General features: G+C 42.0%; 3 protein-coding genes across 3 annotated transcripts; 1 reads left to right on the plus strand and 2 right to left on the minus strand.

Moving 5' to 3' along the window:
* Positions 1–234: 234 nt before the first annotated feature.
* Positions 235–2,455, plus strand: FPOAC1_000367 (uncharacterized protein; the record flags this gene model as incomplete). The annotated part of the gene is made up of 4 exons (XM_044844983.1): positions 235–845; positions 898–1,546; positions 1,603–2,058; positions 2,120–2,455. 4 exons carry the CDS (start codon positions 235–237, stop codon positions 2,453–2,455), a joined length of 2,052 nt encoding a protein of 683 aa, XP_044710899.1.
* A 1,277-nt stretch (positions 2,456–3,732) lies between these two features.
* On the minus strand, positions 3,733–4,650 carry FPOAC1_000368 (uncharacterized protein; the record flags this gene model as incomplete). The annotated part of the gene is made up of 1 exon (XM_044844984.1): positions 3,733–4,650. One exon carries the CDS (start codon positions 4,648–4,650, stop codon positions 3,733–3,735), a length of 918 nt encoding a protein of 305 aa, XP_044710900.1.
* Positions 4,651–16,350: 11,700 nt separating this feature from the next.
* FPOAC1_000369 (uncharacterized protein) lies at positions 16,351–17,122 on the minus strand (the record flags this gene model as incomplete). Its single annotated transcript, XM_044844985.1, has 4 exons — positions 16,351–16,379; positions 16,437–16,602; positions 16,679–16,724; positions 16,797–17,122. The coding sequence occupies 4 exons, from the start codon at positions 17,120–17,122 to the stop codon at positions 16,351–16,353; spliced, it is 567 nt and encodes a 188-aa protein (XP_044710901.1).
* Positions 17,123–17,392: the final 270 nt, after the last annotated feature.

Raw genomic sequence — 17,392 nt, forward strand, 5'->3', positions numbered from 1 at the left:
TATATTATACGTGTGTCAATGAACACAAACACACCCTCACATGCTCTAGACAAACTCATTAGAGTACCTGAGCCCGTCCACCAAAAGCTTCAACACTCCCTGGCTAGCCATGGGGGTGGTTCTATCTCTCATCAGATAGATGCAGTTGGATCCCCTGCTCGAAACAGTATCTCCAATGAGTCTCCGGGTACCTTGAGGTCACCTCTTGGGGCTTGTCATGAAACAACATTCACCATGGAGAGCCCTCTCTCCCCCTTCTGCCAACGGCCCCGGGCAGACACTTTGGAGAGTGTCGAGCCAAGAACATCTCTTTCTGTCAAGTCTTGGCCTTTGATGGGCTCATCAAGCGACAGTCCTCACGTTGGGTTCCCACAAGACGATCACGATGGACATTTCGTCCCTCTTCTCGACATTACTACTGCGAAGAAGGCCGAGGACTATCCCCGCAACAAAGTCCAGGGCCATCTCGCTCTAGAAAGCTGGTCTGATGAACAACTCTTCCAGCACCTTCGTGACACTGATTTTTCTCCAGAGATGACTGTTCTTCTCGATGAGATGATCAAGCGTCGCCCCGAGATCCCGAATGAGAATGGCCCAAAGGATAATACCTTTCGTGACTTTGCAGCGTACGAGAAGGAGCAGTACAGTCAGTCCACGTTTGAGGTGTACGAGGTTGGGCATAACAATATCCCTTTCAAGCTCAGCGCTGATGGGAATGGGGATGAGCCATCGTCAGATACCAGCGACGGGCAACTTGAGAACTCGGCTGATTCTGTAGATGCTCCCACAGTCTGGCAAACTATTCAATCTGTCAACGCCAACAGCCATTCTGTAGGCAGAATCACGTAAGTCTTGAGCTATTTACATATCTTCTTGACCCCAACTAACATTGCTTAGGATAGTCCAAGAGCCCACTCCTTTGATCCTCGCAACTCTTCATCTAACCATGTCTAAACACTTCGATATGACTGAACTCCTCACCCATCTCCTTTCCGATGAGCCCAACCGTGGACGTACCCGCGCCTTTATGAACCGGGCTTATGAGCGACCACCTTCTCAGGCTATTCCATCTTCGCTCCCAATCGGACTATCAACTTCTCTACCCAATGTCCGCCAGAAATCATTCTTCTTTGTCTTCAAGTATTACACTGTGGTCAATCCTCCTCTGGAGCCAGCCTCCTGGCAACGGTTCGACAAGCGAGACTCAGAGAGTCGCCTTGGAGACCACATCGACATTGCAGAATGTGGCTCTGTTCTAGCTCTGTCTCTCGGTGGAGAGCCTGAAAAGGCTCCCACCTGGCGATTAAGAAGAGAACGTCCACGAGAAGGTTTTGTTTTCAACACCTTTGGGCCATGGCAGTTACTTGCTATTCAAAGCTTTCCAGACAACTCCCACACAGTTCGAGGGGAAGAGTTTACCAAAGACAACAACAAATATGTTAATGGTCCGCATGCATTCTTGGACTTGCTCATCTCCGAATATCGGGATGCAACAAAAAGAAACCTGATACTCCATGAGCGAATCACCAAGCTCATTACTCCTCCTGTATGTCCCCGATGTTTCTCTTATTCTACTTTGAAGTCATCGCTGATCATCTGAAGCCCGAATTCATGTTCGACCCTAAGCTTCGCGATAAACTTCTCTTTGAAGACAGGCATTTCACGTTTATCCGCAGATACTTTTGGTCGTACAACACTCTAGCCGTCGTCAACACAGGCATTAAGTCAATGATCGCTGCGTATGTTGACACATTCACCGACAGCTTCTGGGCTGGAACACATCCTATTTTGTGGCCGCATCGATACCCTGATACACCCGACGGCGTTGCTTATCGTGAGCGCATGGCCACCGTGCGTGCTGAACTGGACAAGGTTGTTCAGGAGCTTACTGAGGTTCTCAAGCGCAACGAGCGCACTCGGAAAGAGATTGAGAACTTGAGGGATCAGCTCTTCAGTGGAAGCTCTATCAAAGAGAGTCGAAGGGCGATTGAGCAGGGTGACAATATTAGAATACTCACCATGATCAGCATGATATTTCTACCCCTGACTTTTGTAACAGTACGTTTTCCAACTTCTTTGATGATAGAATTACGAGAACATCTTTACTGACATGACACAGTCCGTTTTCGGTATGACAGTCTTTACGATTCCAGCAACAGACTGGCGTTTCGCTCTTACAATGATACTCGTTTGCGTTCCCTTTATGCTCCTCATTACATTCCTTCAAACCCGTTCCTTTGGTGTCTTGCTGCGTAAGCTCGGGGCCATAGGTAGCGTGGTTGCTCGCATTTTCAATCGTCTACGACGAGATTCCGCTGATGTTTCTGACAATCGATCTATCGCGGCCGTCGCACCACGGATTAACAGTGGCATATGCTCACTGAGGATGCCGACATGGCCTCGAGAACGAATTGAGGATTTAGAGAAGGGCGGTGTTGGAGAGTGTTCAATGTAGATAGATAGTACTTTTGACTACAAATCCCTTCTGAGTTGGTGCGTTGGTGGGATTGGTCTTGTGTGATAATGCTTTTCTTTTTACCCTTCGGGATTGGTTTCTTCGTTTGGTGAACTACGATCTTTATTCATGACTTATGAGACATGATGTCAACAGGTTTTAGGTTACAGACACGAGTCTACTCTAGAATGCAAAATGCCACCGTTTATTATGTTATCTATACTCTAAACTCAACCCCATCCTTCTGAACTTACCCCAACGGATCCATACAAGGTCAATAACTTACTTCCCCAATAAGAATATGCATAACCGACAGTGTGAATCGTGTGAGAATAAAGTTGCTTCATGAAACCTACCTTTCGTGACAAAGCCGCACACCGAGAAAGGCATCATACATACTTTGAACCAAACCCATCAACTGCATAACTTGTGCACCAGATATAGTCTGCTTAGGTTATGATAGGTATTGTCATACATGGAGCAATGTCACAATAGAGATTGTTCAAAACAATAAACATGTATAAACCTTAATTCATAAATACGACACCCATCAATTCAACGCCCTGACCTCTAACATATACACACACGCACACGCACATGAGAGAGAGCATCAAACCAATGGCAAGATGGAGCCCTAGTCCTTATATAAGCGGCTTGGTGTATTCTCCATTTACCCATTCGATGCTCTCTTTCTTTCTTTATTTTGTTTTCCTTCGCATTTCCATGTTTCCCGCTTCCTCTTTCCCATAAACTGTCAAATGAAATCCGATCAGTGGGCAGATGACAGTTGTGAATATTGCGGACGGACAATCTAACCTTGATAACCCCTCCAAGAAAAATAGAGACAGAAATATGAAATAGTGAAGAGTTTGGGAGAAAGTTCGGACGAATAAAAAACGAGGTAGGGTATCGGTCGTGCATTCTACCCATCCAATATCCCCTGGCCACGCCAGCCTGATAATAGACATGAACTGCCTGTTGCCAGACGAGTGCTTTATTAAATGAAACTCAAAAACAGGCGCCCCGTCCAACGGTGCGCGGCAGACACAACTTTCATGTAGACCATAAAGACATGCCGGGGTTGTGATCAAAACCTGATCAACAGGAGACACGCTCACCAGATCAACAGAAAGCTGCTTGAATCACGTAGGTTCTTTGAGGTCGCATAGGGAACAGAAGAGCGGCAGAATGAAGTAAGAATCGTACTTTCGTGACGTCGTAAAACGCAAAGGGTTTGAAGGAGCAAAAATGGGCCATGGATGCACTCAAGCACCACACTAACCATCGTCCTCATCTTCTTCGTCCCCTGGGCTCGCTGTGTCCGTCTTAGCTTTTTTATTCGAGGTTGCCGAGCCGGCTTCAGACTTGCGCTTTGTTCCCGCATTCCCAGAGTTATCCCCGGCAGAGTTGTCTTTTCCATCGGCACCCTTCTCGCCGTCGCGTTCCAGGGCCGCAACTTCTTCGGCTGTAAGAAAGCGACCACCAGGGCCACGAGGCCTTCGCATAGCATGGTTGTGTCGTGACTCGTGAAGGTATGGCTTGCGTCCTTTAGAGGTCAGTCGCAGTTGTTCCTCGAGCTTTTGGCGGGCAACACGACGCTTAAGAATACGGTGGAATTGCTTGGCGTTCACGTATAGCGGCGATTCTTCTGCGCCGCTAGCGGCCGGCATGTCAGGCGATTGCGGATGTTGCATCTGTGCAGTCGGCATCTGTGGGGGGGCAACGCCTGGACGCGCGCCGGCATGTGTCATCATCGGTGCAGTAGGAACGCCGGGGCTCGTAACCTGGCTCATTCTACGTCCAGGTAATTGAGACATGCTGTTCATGCGAGGGGATTGACGTCCATCCTTCTTAGCATTGGCGCCCATGCGGGGTGAGCTCTGAGGCATGTTGGGATCCGAAGGCATATAACCATAGTTTGAACCAGAGGCAGCAGCGGTCGCCGCCATTGCGGCCGCCTGTATACCATTCATGCCATAATGGACTGGCTGCATGCCCTGCTGCGGTACTCCATACTGTGGTGGATACATGCCGTGACCTTGGGTTTGACCTTGCTGTTGGGAAGAGATAATGGGTGAGGACTGCACTGGGTGCTGGGAGATGTTCGTCGGTGATGTGATGTTGTTAGCAGCACCTGAGTTCGAGTAACCCGAGTTTGAGCTTTGTCCTTGTTGCTGGTATTGGCCGTAATCCATCCTCCTCGTCGCGTAATCTTTGTATCACGCGTAGTATCTGGTTTGTCCCGATACTTGACGCGTGATACTGTATCCTCTTTGCGTAAATTAAAGAAGACGGGGAAAGGAATGTCTTCGATAGCAGCAATTGATCACTCCTATGCGATATTCGAAAATAATATCTCGGTTGGGTACAGTCTCGGGCTTTTTGAGCTGGTGGCGTATTTGAACGAATCGAAGATTCTCTGCAAGCGGCCACAATATAGTAATTGGGCACGCGTACGTGAGATGGCAGGACAAGCCGAATAGATGTTGCTGTGGCTTGGTTCTGCTTTCGATTATGGTAGGTAAATACGGCGATTTACACAGCCACACCAACAAGAATGTCGAGTTTGAAGGATATCAACAAACACAGGACAAGGAACGGCGACAGGACAGCGCTGGCTGGTCGGTTGCTTGTCTTAAAAGATCTGTCCAACCATAGGCGTTAGCTAAAGTGTATATAGGTGAAGCTAGGGTAAGAGGAACGGCGTAAAAACGGGGGCGGGAACGATTGAGGTGCAGATGCGCGTTTGGAAAGCCACTCTTGATGCGTTGGCAACCAGAGTCTCATGCATGACGGAATGTGCAGCAACAGATGGGCCCACACCTTCCAGCCAGCCAGCCCACAAGTCATTCGCTCGGAGCTGCATGGACTGTAAGAATTGATTCTCGGGGCCTCAAAGTAGGATACTTCCTTCGTTGGGCAGACTTGAGGCTCTGGGATAGAATGCGGCTTTGCCTAGACCTCAGTCACGGCGGTTGATGTCGTTAACCTGCCTTGCCTGCATAGACGTATCAAAACCGGCGAGGCGTCGGTTCAGTCTACCATGCAGAAATCAACGACAGTCCTTAAACGGCGTCGTCCAGACATGTAATGTGAGCTTTGATCAAGCAAGGGCAGGCGACAGTCAAAATGATTGGCTGCCGTGACTTATTCTCTTCCAGGATTCTGGACAACTGCGGTTTTGCGCCTCGCAACAGGGTCTGGAAGCGGGGTATTGGCTCGCCATAAGGGGAGAAGCCTTGTATAGCACAGCTGTGCACGCCAAGGTTTGTGAGGCAAAAGTAAGAGCAAAGAGAAAAGACTAGGGGCATACACACTTCCCAACCTCATCAACCGTAGTACGAGGCAGACACTCAACTGCGACGTTTCTTGATGGAGGAGTGGAAACTGGACTGCCCAAAGACGCAATGCTATGTAGAACACAATGAGAAGAGGAAAAGGACCTGATAAGTCCATTGAGATGAATAAATCATGATAGACCAAAAAAAGAAAGAAAAAAAAGACGTTGAAAGTAGAGCAACTTAGTGGGAACACATACATGCTGAAAGGTTATCTGAGCACGACAACGGTCGCTTCAACGGCTATTGATGTTGTCAGTCTAAGTCGAGATATGTCCGCGCGCAAGCAAAGACAATTAAGTGCAAACTCAAGTGCAAGTAGCCACCAATAAAGCTCAGAATACTCGATGTACCACAGGTTATCAATGATGACATACAATACGCGCGTTGGGGCGCAATTTTTTCGAATAAAAGACGCGTTTTGCCAAATAAAGCGATATCAATAATGCGATGCTGACACGATCTGACAGTCACCGCGACACGACGCGCTTACTGTTCAGGGACGAGCAGGACTACCGACACCGGGGCAAAAAGAAAAAGGGAAGTTTACCAGTGATGATAAAGAAAACAATTTGCAAGATTGACAGAGAGCGCAACAAGAGTTGAATCTCTACGTACCTTTTGTGCTGCGAAATACTGAGGCGCACACGAACGCGGGTACGCCGCTGATTTGAAGACTTGAGCACACTCAAGCTTGATCGCACAACGTCCCGTTCAAAGTCAATTAAGACAGCTCGAATCTGGGGTATAATCGGGATCCGCAGACAAGAGCCGTCAGGTGATAGACGATGCGGCCAATGAATACAGACAAGACGATACTGGCGACGATGATAGGCTTCAAAGTCGTGAGTTGAAAGGGCGAAGCGAAATGCAGCAGAGTGCTGATTTGCTATCGGGGCAGGGTGGGTTTAATTCGAACCGGGGTGGGTGGGTTGTCTCGGGCGAGCGATGGCTAGTCTTGTCGCGCGGCAAGTGTTGGTAGCTAGCTCGTGTTTGCAATTTGGTGACAGGCAGGCAGCTTCAGAAACAAGGCCAAGCCAGACTAATATGAAGCCGAGAACCCCCAAACGGAAACTAGGGGAACTCACGTTTTCCTATATAGGCCGGAAACGACCAATGTAAAGGAAGGAGAAAAGAAAAAAAGGTGTGACTAACTTTGATCTTGTGTGAAAAGACCAAAACGTGTGTGGAAGGAAGGAGGCGAAGTGTAAAAATGTTGAGAAGAGAAAGAAAGTTATCAGACAGGTGAGAATAGCCTTCTAAGGTTTTTTGAAGCCGCCGAGAACTGGAGAACTGGATGGCGGGGTTGTGAAAAGTGACAAGCCGACCTGATAAAGTGGTGACCAAATGAAGAAGACTTCAAAATCAAGTCGCAATATTTGATTTTCAAGGCGTGCAGTCGACGTTGGTATGCAGCGGTTGTAAGGCTGAATGAAGCTTGTACAATAGTTGTAGCTCCAGTTGTGTTGCCTGTTAAGGTGATTTGGCAAGGTGTTGAACGAATCGCAAGACTCAGAGCTTGCAGGCACAGAAGCTTGTTGTAGTTTTGGCCAACCAAAGCTCAAAGCTGGCAACGAACAGAGCGTTTATTATACTGGCTTGCGGTTGTTAACAGGCAGCTTGCGCGGAAATGATCCAATCAAGACCAGAGTCGAGACTGATTGCGAATGGTGAATGGCCGGGCAGATGATAGTACCTAGCGACACAGCTCGATCAAATCAAATTAATGTTTCGACGAGAGGCCTGGGACAAATCTGAATTGAGTGGATGGGAGCCTGGAGGAGAAGGATTGATTGGTGAAGCCGGCGAGGAGGACGAGGAAATGCGAGAAGATGATTTGAGGGGGCGGGCTCCAGACTACTTTAACAATTTTTGACTGGCCAGACAGTCATCAGGTGGGGACAAGCTGGCTGTCGAAACCCTGATTGGATCATCAATCTTGCGACCATGACGCAAAGGCTTCATCTAACGCCTCTGTTTTTCTCTCTCTTTTGGGTAGGGGACCCCCTGCAGCGGGGGTGAACCGCTGATTATAGAGGGGGCTGGCGTGGCGTCTACCTAGTAGGTACGAATGGAAGTCCGAGCCCGGGTCAAGCCCGAATTCTCACATTACTGCGGTGATTTCAACATCTCCAAGGGAAACGGCCATTATGTTATATTAAACTTGATCGTGAAAAGTCGCTGCCTAACATTTCGCAATCACTTGATGACACTCACTTATTCTTAATAAATAAACACATCTCCTTCTTCTCACTTAATCATCGACAAATTCGGTCAATTTCTTATCTGATACATACCTTGGACCCCACCCAGGAATATTGACAGCTGAAGATTGCTGATGTTGAAGTGGTGGGATCCTTTAACCCAAACATTGTCTTCTTACAACGCATGTCCTTCCGGTCTCGTATCGGATTCACCCCAGACAGTCGTATGTTATCTTTATTACGATTGTTTATTACAATTTCACTTTCAAATAGCTTCTTCGTACCCATCTATACAATGACCAATACTAGGTACTTTTTTTCCCACACGAAAGCGAGCTCTCGGGTAGCAAGCAACGATGTGAACTGTGGTGACGACAGGTATCACAACCACAATCCACCTACTTTTTACCTAGGCTTTCCCACCCCTCTCTCTTGTCGGGCGATCATCCGTGGATGGTGTATGGATGAGTTGGCAAGCCAAAAGGGCTAAAATTAGCCCGAGCTTTCATTAATGGCGACAAAATAGAGCACAAGGTTTTACTCCGAGTGAGTGAGCTGAGGTTTTTTTGAAAGCTCTCCCAAAGAGGTAGCCAATTTTGGTATACCTACGAAGAGCGGTGACTGGCTGCGGGCATATTCAAGACCCATATTCGATCATTTTGCATATCGAATTCGACAACAATGCTGTTCATCCATTGGAACGAAGTACATTTCCTTCCCGTGTTGAAGCCACGCGAAATAGAATATCGGAGCCATGCTCCCGTTTGCCATGCGTCAAAGGAACATTACGATTATAGAAATATGGCTGAATTCTAAAAATGTAAACGTCTATTTTTGCCAATCAGTCATGGAGAAACATTGTCAAATGTCGGTGTATTATTGTCGGCACTTCCTCACAGATAAATCCGGCGATCTGGACCTTCTCGTCACTGGTCGCATGTTGGAGATCAGAGACATTTCCAAGCCTCATTGCTCATTATCAACTTGGCTTAGATCCTGCGTCAATTGTTTGCTCCTCGAATGTAGCTCCACAGCGCCATGGTCCACGTGCAGAGTCGTCCCTGGGTTGTTACAGTGCCTGTATCTACCTACTACCACGCGAGCAACAAACGTCGATCGCGTCGAAAAAGACCCATGCATGATGAGTGCGAGGGTACGAGACTGTTCCAAATTGCTGGCAGGACAGAGGCAGTCAGTTGTGTTGATTCATTTCCATCTTCTCAGGTTACTGCCGTCAAGCCCTGTCGTCAATGTGTTCAGTCCTGGAAAGCTGCTAATGCTGGCTGCAGCAGGTTGGTCGTTCGTACGTAAGACCTATGGAGTCGGTGAGTGGCCATGATCCTTGGCTTTGTGGATCGCCATCAGGTAACACGGTCGTCGCACCTCAATGGGAATATGCGGGATAACCTACCGAGTGGTCCGCATGGGTGAGGAGCTCTGTGTGTCCTGTCACACACGGACGCGGCGCGTACCTTCAATTGACGTCGCTCTGTTTCTAGGCTAATGAATGCTATGACATTGGATTCTGAAGCACCGAGTGTGAGAACGACGAAACCAAGTGCAAAAGGAAGCAATTCGCCTACAATTCAATAATTACCAGGGGCTGTTCAGCTCAGTGTGTTGTCGGATGTGCTTGGTCTCATACGAGGCATTCATTTGTTTGTTGCACCACAATATCCAGGATTACAGGAGCGCAGGGCCATATCACAACCTCGTTATACCTACCGTGCCCTGCTTGCCTCTTCGTGTATCGCACATCGTCTCAGATGGTGGGGGCTTGAGTGGTGTGTGTCCCTATGTCTTGCTGCCCACTGCCTCTGCTGCTGGCAATGGTGGTGGTTGTGGTCTGTGGATGACTAGATGCATGCGCATGGTTGGCCAGTTGTCACAATTTGGTTTGCGGCTTGAGGCAGATTATGATGGTGTGGTTGGGTAGAGACCCGTCATCTCGCCTCCCTCTTCTCATTGTTAATTCTGACACAGAAGGGGAGTTTGTTGTAAGCTTGAACATGGTGCTTCATATTAAACTTCGAGGAACATCCACATCAAGCTTCTGTTGACACAGAATTAATGCTTTGACCTGGATCGATTGGTTACCAGCTTGTACCAGGGATCGATAATCTTCCGATTGGCCCCGACGTACAGAGTATGTATATCTATTTACATTGGGGAGGAAATCTACAGCATCCGAGACTATGCAACAGGTCATCGAGGTAGCAGATGACGGGATACCTGTGCCGTGATGAATTGCACCCCAATCATTCCATTTCCCAACGTCAATGCATGCAGCCGCCCTATGATCTAGGACGGCATGTATACCAGCCCAATCTCGACAGCCATGTCGTCGTAACTGTTCTGACGACGACCTACCTACCTAGGCAATAGCACAGATAACACCAAATATGGATAGGCTGAATCTAGATGTGCAGCTCATCAGGCTGTTTGCCTCGGGTTCGGATCAGACAGATGTTGTCCGAGTCTCTGACACAGGGCGCTCGGTGGGAACCCAACTACAATGCCTGACGTTGATGACTTTCCAACATCAGCCCATCTTCAGTACGTACAACATTATTCGGCCTGAGGCATGGGTACACCATGCCTTCATCAGGAATTCTCAGGCTCAAGTTGCGATGTACGTGCAACCGCCTTGTCTTGGATAGAGACGAGGCCTGGTTTGTTTTACTTGCCACGCTTGATCACAATTGTAATGTCCGGTATCACATCAGCCGCAATTTCTGCTTCCAGGTTTTGATGCTAGTCATTTCGGCCTTGACCCGCCATTATCACAGTCGCATGGGTTGTAACCTTGACAGATTTGACTTACTTGACTTCAACAACGGTCTTCGAAAGTCGACTATATTTCCCCGAAACTAAAGCTCGGAGTATACATGACCGTCACATATTGGGCCATGTCTCACGACTCTGATTCGCTGTTAATCATCTCTGATTTTCATCCAATGCCCTTGTTGCGCGCTTAATTCGCCCACTGAGATGAAGCTACTCCCAGCAGCATCGCGTTCCAGACGCGTCCCTGCCCCTGGCCTAAGCCCTTTGTTAGTCTCTGTTTCGTCCCTGCCTAGTAGCTTCAGCTCATTTGAGGTGACGAGCTGAAGCCCTTGCGATGGTTTCTCATTCGCCGCCACCGTTGAAACTCCTCAACAATGTGCTCCTCTCTCCGCTTGCGAGCTTGGGGCCCTTGGACGGCTCGACCCGTCGATCATCATCTCGGGTCTTGCATCTTTATTCGGCAAGTCAGATATGGCTGCTAATAGTATTTCCATCTTTTGATGGGCCCATTCGGCTATCGGATGAACAATCGTCCCTTTGATTTGATGCGATCTTTGGTGAGGTAAACTTGGCCAGCTTCATTTTCTATTACAAGTTTACCACGAAAGGGGCAACGTTCTATTTTTTGGGGATACGTCCGCAAGATTGGTTTTGCCCTTTTCAATTTTAGTAAAGGTTATTGATAATGCGTAATCCGCCTGGAAGATGGAAGAAATTATATATGGTTCTTCTTAATATACAATTTTCTAATATAAACGTGACTGACAGGGCATCTAAGCTACCTGAACTCTACAATATCGGTGACTGATAAAAGAAGCTTCTGTTGGACTGTACAGACAGCAGCAACTTGTTCCTCTTCCAACCTCAATCGACCACTCACTCAAAATATTACTTTACAACAGCATTGGATTAAAAATATCACGATCAGTGACTGATATGAGATGTGACTGCCGTCGCCACAGCTTTTTACACATTGGTGTAAAAGAAACCTATAATGTGTTCTCCATTGTATTCAGCTTTAACCACAACCTTGTCTTGTCAGACCGTCTGAACACCCCACGAGTTTTCGGGATTCAACATAAAAAAAACGTACACCTAGACATCTTTCACTTTAAAATCCAAGAGGAATATTGAGAACACTTGGGCTACGACTGAGAGTAAAAAGAAGAAGAAAATACCAGGGGCCTAGGCATATGGATGTAGTTAAGATAAGCTTACTATGTATTCGTATCAAATCATGCGATTACTTGTTTATTGCTCACACAGAGTAACCGAAACCTTACATAAGAACCCACAAAACCTTCCTTTAACCAACCCACAAAATTACCTAAACTTGATATAGGTATCCCTCGAAGTCTAATGCAAAATCGATAGATATAGCTTTATTATAAAAAATAGGGCTCTTAAAGTAACCTTAATCTTATATAAATATAAAAGCATTATAAAATATATTTACTATATAACTTACTTATTCTTCTTTTAATATAAAGATATATAAAAAACTAAATATTTACTTTAAAAGTTAATATTAAGTATTAATAGTAAAGTAATATTAATTACTTATTATTAATTAATTTACTTAGATTTTAATTCTTATTATTAATTAACCCTAGCTATAATAATAAAATAATAAATAAATTAAAACTTATATATAAAAGCTTATAAAGGTTTTATTATTATTATTATAAATAGAAATTAATTTATTTTAATTATATTATTTATTTAACTATTAATATAGCTATAAATAATAATAATATTTATATAAAAGTAAAAGTTATAATAAATATTAATAAGTTTAATATTATTTAATTAATTAAAATAATTTTCTTTAATTATTATTTAATTAGGCTAATTAAATTTATTAATTTAATTAAAAAAGCTAAAAAAAATAAAATATTAATTAATTAATTAAAAATTAAAAAAAAAAAGCTTTTAAAACCTTAAATAAAGTCTTTAATAGTAATAAGTATTTATTTTATTAATAGAAAGAATTCTTAAAAGCCTTAAAAGATAAATTACTATATATAGCTTAACTTAAAGATATATAATAAGAGGCTATAATAATAGTTAAAATACTACTATAAAAATAAGAAATTAATATATAGGGTTAAGCTAGTTAAAAAGAGTTATTTAAGTAATTTTATAAGTTAATTAAAGGAAGGTTTTATAAGTTATATAAGGTTTTAATTCTTTATTAAAATTACTAATACTTATAATTATAAGAGATTATAGTAATTATATAATATAATAAGAAGTTAAGTATATAATTAAGTTTAATTATTTATAATATTAATAAAGCTTTTACTTTAGCTTTTTAACTTTATATTAAATTCTTAACTATATATATAAATTTCTTTATCTATAGACTTTAACTTAAATAGAGTTTCTTATAGTTTAAGCTATTATGATTAGAATATATTAAAAAGCTATTATTTAAAATACTTATATTTATTTTTAATAGTTTAAATAAGAACCTTTAATTCTATAAATTATAATATATATTAATTTATTATATTTTAAAAAGCAGTTTACCTTTTTATAAAGCTAGTCTTACTTTTAATATAGTAATATATTATATTAAGTTATTATATTTTCTATTAAATCTACTATAAGTCCCCTTAAAAGATAAAAAGGCTAGGGAATTATAGAATTTTATAGTTAAATATAATTAATACTATACTATTTTTAATTAATAGTAATTATTCTATAGAGATATATTTTAGCTTCTTTATTATAAGGGTATATAGACTTTAGAATTAAATTAAGGTTATATATAAGGCTTTAATAATCTAGCTATAAGTATATTAAAAATACTATATATATTACTTAGTTATTAAGCTATTATCTTTTAATTAGATTATAAGGTAATATATAATTAATATTATAATTATAATTTAAATTAGCTTAATATATTATATATTAAAGTAGAATAATTTATATCTTTTTTCTTAGTAATTTTATTAAGTAAAGAAGAAGAAAGTATATAATATTATTATAATTTTAATAAAGCTTTTATTCTTTAATATAAAGTTAACTTTATTAAACTTTATTAAAAAGTATAGCCTTATAGCCTTATAATATTATTTTATTATTAAAGTTTATTATTCTTAAGTATTTTATTTCTTTATAAAATAATTAAAATCTTAATTATATATTATAAGGTTTTAATTACTCTATATAAGTAATAAATAAGTAATTATATAAAAAATCACTTAAATAACCCTTTCTAAGTATATTTATACTCTATTTACTCTTAATCTCTTTATCTTACTTAGTTAACCTCCCCTTAAGTAGCTTAACTCTTTATAGTAATATCTTAACTATTACTATAACTTCTTATTATATATCTTTAAGCTAGGCTATATATAACTTATCTTTTAAGGCCTTTAAGAATTCTTTTTATTAATAAAATAGATATTTATTATTATTAAAGGCCTTATTTAAGGTTTTAAAAGCTTTTTTTTTAACCTTTAATTAATTAATTAATATTTTATTTTTTTTAGCTTTTTTAATTAAATTAATAAATTTAATTAGCTTAATTAAATAGTAATTAAAAAAGGCTATTTTAATTAATTAAATAATATTAAACTTATTAATATTTATTATAATTTTTATTTTTATATAAATATTATTATTATTTATAGTTATATTAATAGTTAAATAAATAATATAATTAAAATAAATTAATTTCTATTTATAATAATAATAATAAAACCTTTATAAGTTTTTATATATAAGTTTTAATTTATTTATTATTTTATTATTATAGCTAAAGTTAATTAATAATAAGGATTAAAATTTAAATAAATTAATTAATATAAATACTTAGTCTTTTATATTTAAAGAGTTTAAAAATAGTTTTTTAATATCTTTATATTAAAGGAAAGATAAGTAGATTATATAGCAGTGCTTTTATATTTATATAAAATTAAAGTTACTTTAAGAGCCCTATTTTTTATAATAAAGCTATATCTATCGATTTTATATTAAACTTTAAGGGATACCTATATCAATTCGTATTAAATCACTTTAATACAGGGATTTTAGAGCTTATGTTGGAAACCCACTACTAATCGCAGTTATTATCCAGTCTTCAAAAGTTAATATGACACATTACCAAATAACAGGTAGATTGTCGTGCAATCAGACAAACACCAAGGCAAGCCGAAGATGCCTAGATCAGGCACGCTAGGGTGAATTCCCTCTATTTCGATGTATTTGAGTCTGGAAATACCTCAGAAGGACCTTCTACTTGTTCTTTAGTTATCTCTGTTATGTCAATATTATTACCTGTTTTGTCTGTGTTGATGACTTAAACACTTGAACCTGTAACAACTTAACATTATCTTGTTGGAGATCCAAACTTTGAATAGACAGACAAGGAGAATTGACGAGCGCTCCTAAAGACATCACTTGCAATAGAGTTGGAATTTTAACTAACAACTTGGATAACTTAAGAGGCTCAAGGTTCCCATGAAATAGGTAGTCGTAGAATGTTCCTTGCTAGGACTCACCCTCCTGGATTATTATTATTGTTATTCATATATAAACTAGATGCAAAAAGTTCAAAGAAGATCAGATTACCTGAAAATAGTCAATATTTAAATTCTTATATATCTGCTGGATAAAATAACTCACTACGTTTATATGCTTCTCACTATCACTGAACAACGCACTGGCCAAGGCATGTCAGATAGTTTGTAACTCGGCACCATTGAGGCAAGCAAATCTTTGTTGAATTTACACTGCGCCAAAGTGTGTGTCTTCGGAATCCGTGCGAATGTTCGTGAATCATGTTGTACATCGTATGGAATCGAATTGCACGCAACCAGAAACTTCCTGACAACTGTGGCAAGTTCATGAGGTTGGCAGTTCTACAAGGAGTAGATACAAAAGTGTCGTCACTGTCTACAGAGGTGACTGTCGTTTCCAAGACTAGATCTGGATGGGAATTTACCCTCAATGGTGGTGAATTTAGATTAATGTCACAAATTTGGAAACCAGATGTGTTTACAAGCTTAGCAATATCACCATGCTCATACGTATCATGCTCATACAGACTCAGTGTTAGTTTCTGGCTTGTATAAACAGCGCAGAGGGTTATCACGAAGGTGTAAGTTCGTTCTCGTAGATAGCGGAAAGATCAAGTGGCAATCTTGCATCCTGTGAATACAGGTTGGGTACGAGAATGTGCATGAGGCAGCACTCTCGTGATGTCTACAAAGGTCATATGGAGTTAAAGACTGACCCATTAATGGGCTTAAGCTGGTACATGACAAGCGATAAACAGAGAAGAAGGCCATGCGACATGAATCAGATCGTGTGCTTGTTGTAGTGGCAACATGTATGAGTCTCAATGACAAGATTTGGTGGTTGCTACACAACGGCAAATACAACAGAGGCCATAGCACATCGGATCCATGGATCCGAGCAGTTTGACCGAGTACGTTCATTACTTTATGCTCTTGTAACGTAAATTCTTTGGTATTCCGAGGAACGTCCTGGAGATGGATGTATATTAGAGGACACACATAACACAGCGTGCCTCGGCATGTTAGTCATGCACCTATTCAAGAACCTGCTCGGCCATGGACACTGGTAAATGTATATTAGCATTCAGAAGATACAGCCACAAAGGGTGAAACCACTTACCAGCACTTCCTGTGTTGTCAGGCTCAACGTAGGTCTTGCTGACCTTGCCATCCTCAACCTTGAGAGCGTATCGCTTGCCTCGCATACCACCAAAGACGGCGTATGCCTCGAAACCGAGGTCCAGGGCCTTGGTGAACTCACCAGTGGGGTCACCGAGGAATCGGATCTTGTGTGTATTAGAAGAAGCACGTATCGAGCCTCTGACGAGGCAATTTAGATATACATCATGGGTGTTGACTCACTCCAGTCTGCTTTGCGGGGTCAAGCTGGTCGCTCCAGGCCTTCATACTATGTGAAGAGTTAGATTCGTGAGGGACTAACTTTGGCATATGAGAATAAGAAGAGGGGAATAGAACTTACACAAAGGGGTCGTTGACAGAGACAACAAAGACCTGTCCGGCCTGCTTGAGCTTGGGGTGGTTGATGTATGAGGGGATATGCTTGCTGGAGCACGTGCCGGAGAAGGCGGCGGGGACACCGATGATGTATCCATTGGATGTCTTGAACTCTTCGGCGAGATTGACTTTGTTGCCCGGGGAGTCTTCGAGGAGGACGTCGGTGTTGGGGATCTCTTGGCCAACGCGGACGGAGGCACGAGGGGTCGAGTGAAAGCCGCGGGCAGCGACGGAGATAGAGGAGGAGGGCCTGGCGAAGGCGGCCCGACGGAGAGGAGCTCGGAAAGACATGGTTAGAGGCGGATTGAGGCGATTCGTGAGGTATATTGTACGGGTTGAGTATGCGCAAATCAACAATTGCTGTAGTTTGATGTTCGGAGTGGAGGCGATGGAGCTTTCAAAGCTCTCTGGAGCTTAGCTACTTAGCTAGGTAGCTAGGTACTAAATAGGCCTAATGACATCAGATTCAGCTCCACACAGCGAGTGGTACTCTGTGCGAAGCTTGGCTTTGGCTAACAAACTCCAGGACTCACCAAATGTGTTGTCGTGAATGTGAGAATT

The sequence above is a fragment of the Fusarium poae genome, chromosome 1, assembly GCF_019609905.1.
Source record: "Fusarium poae strain DAOMC 252244 chromosome 1, whole genome shotgun sequence".
Classification (NCBI taxonomy): Eukaryota; Fungi; Ascomycota; class Sordariomycetes; order Hypocreales; family Nectriaceae; genus Fusarium; species Fusarium poae.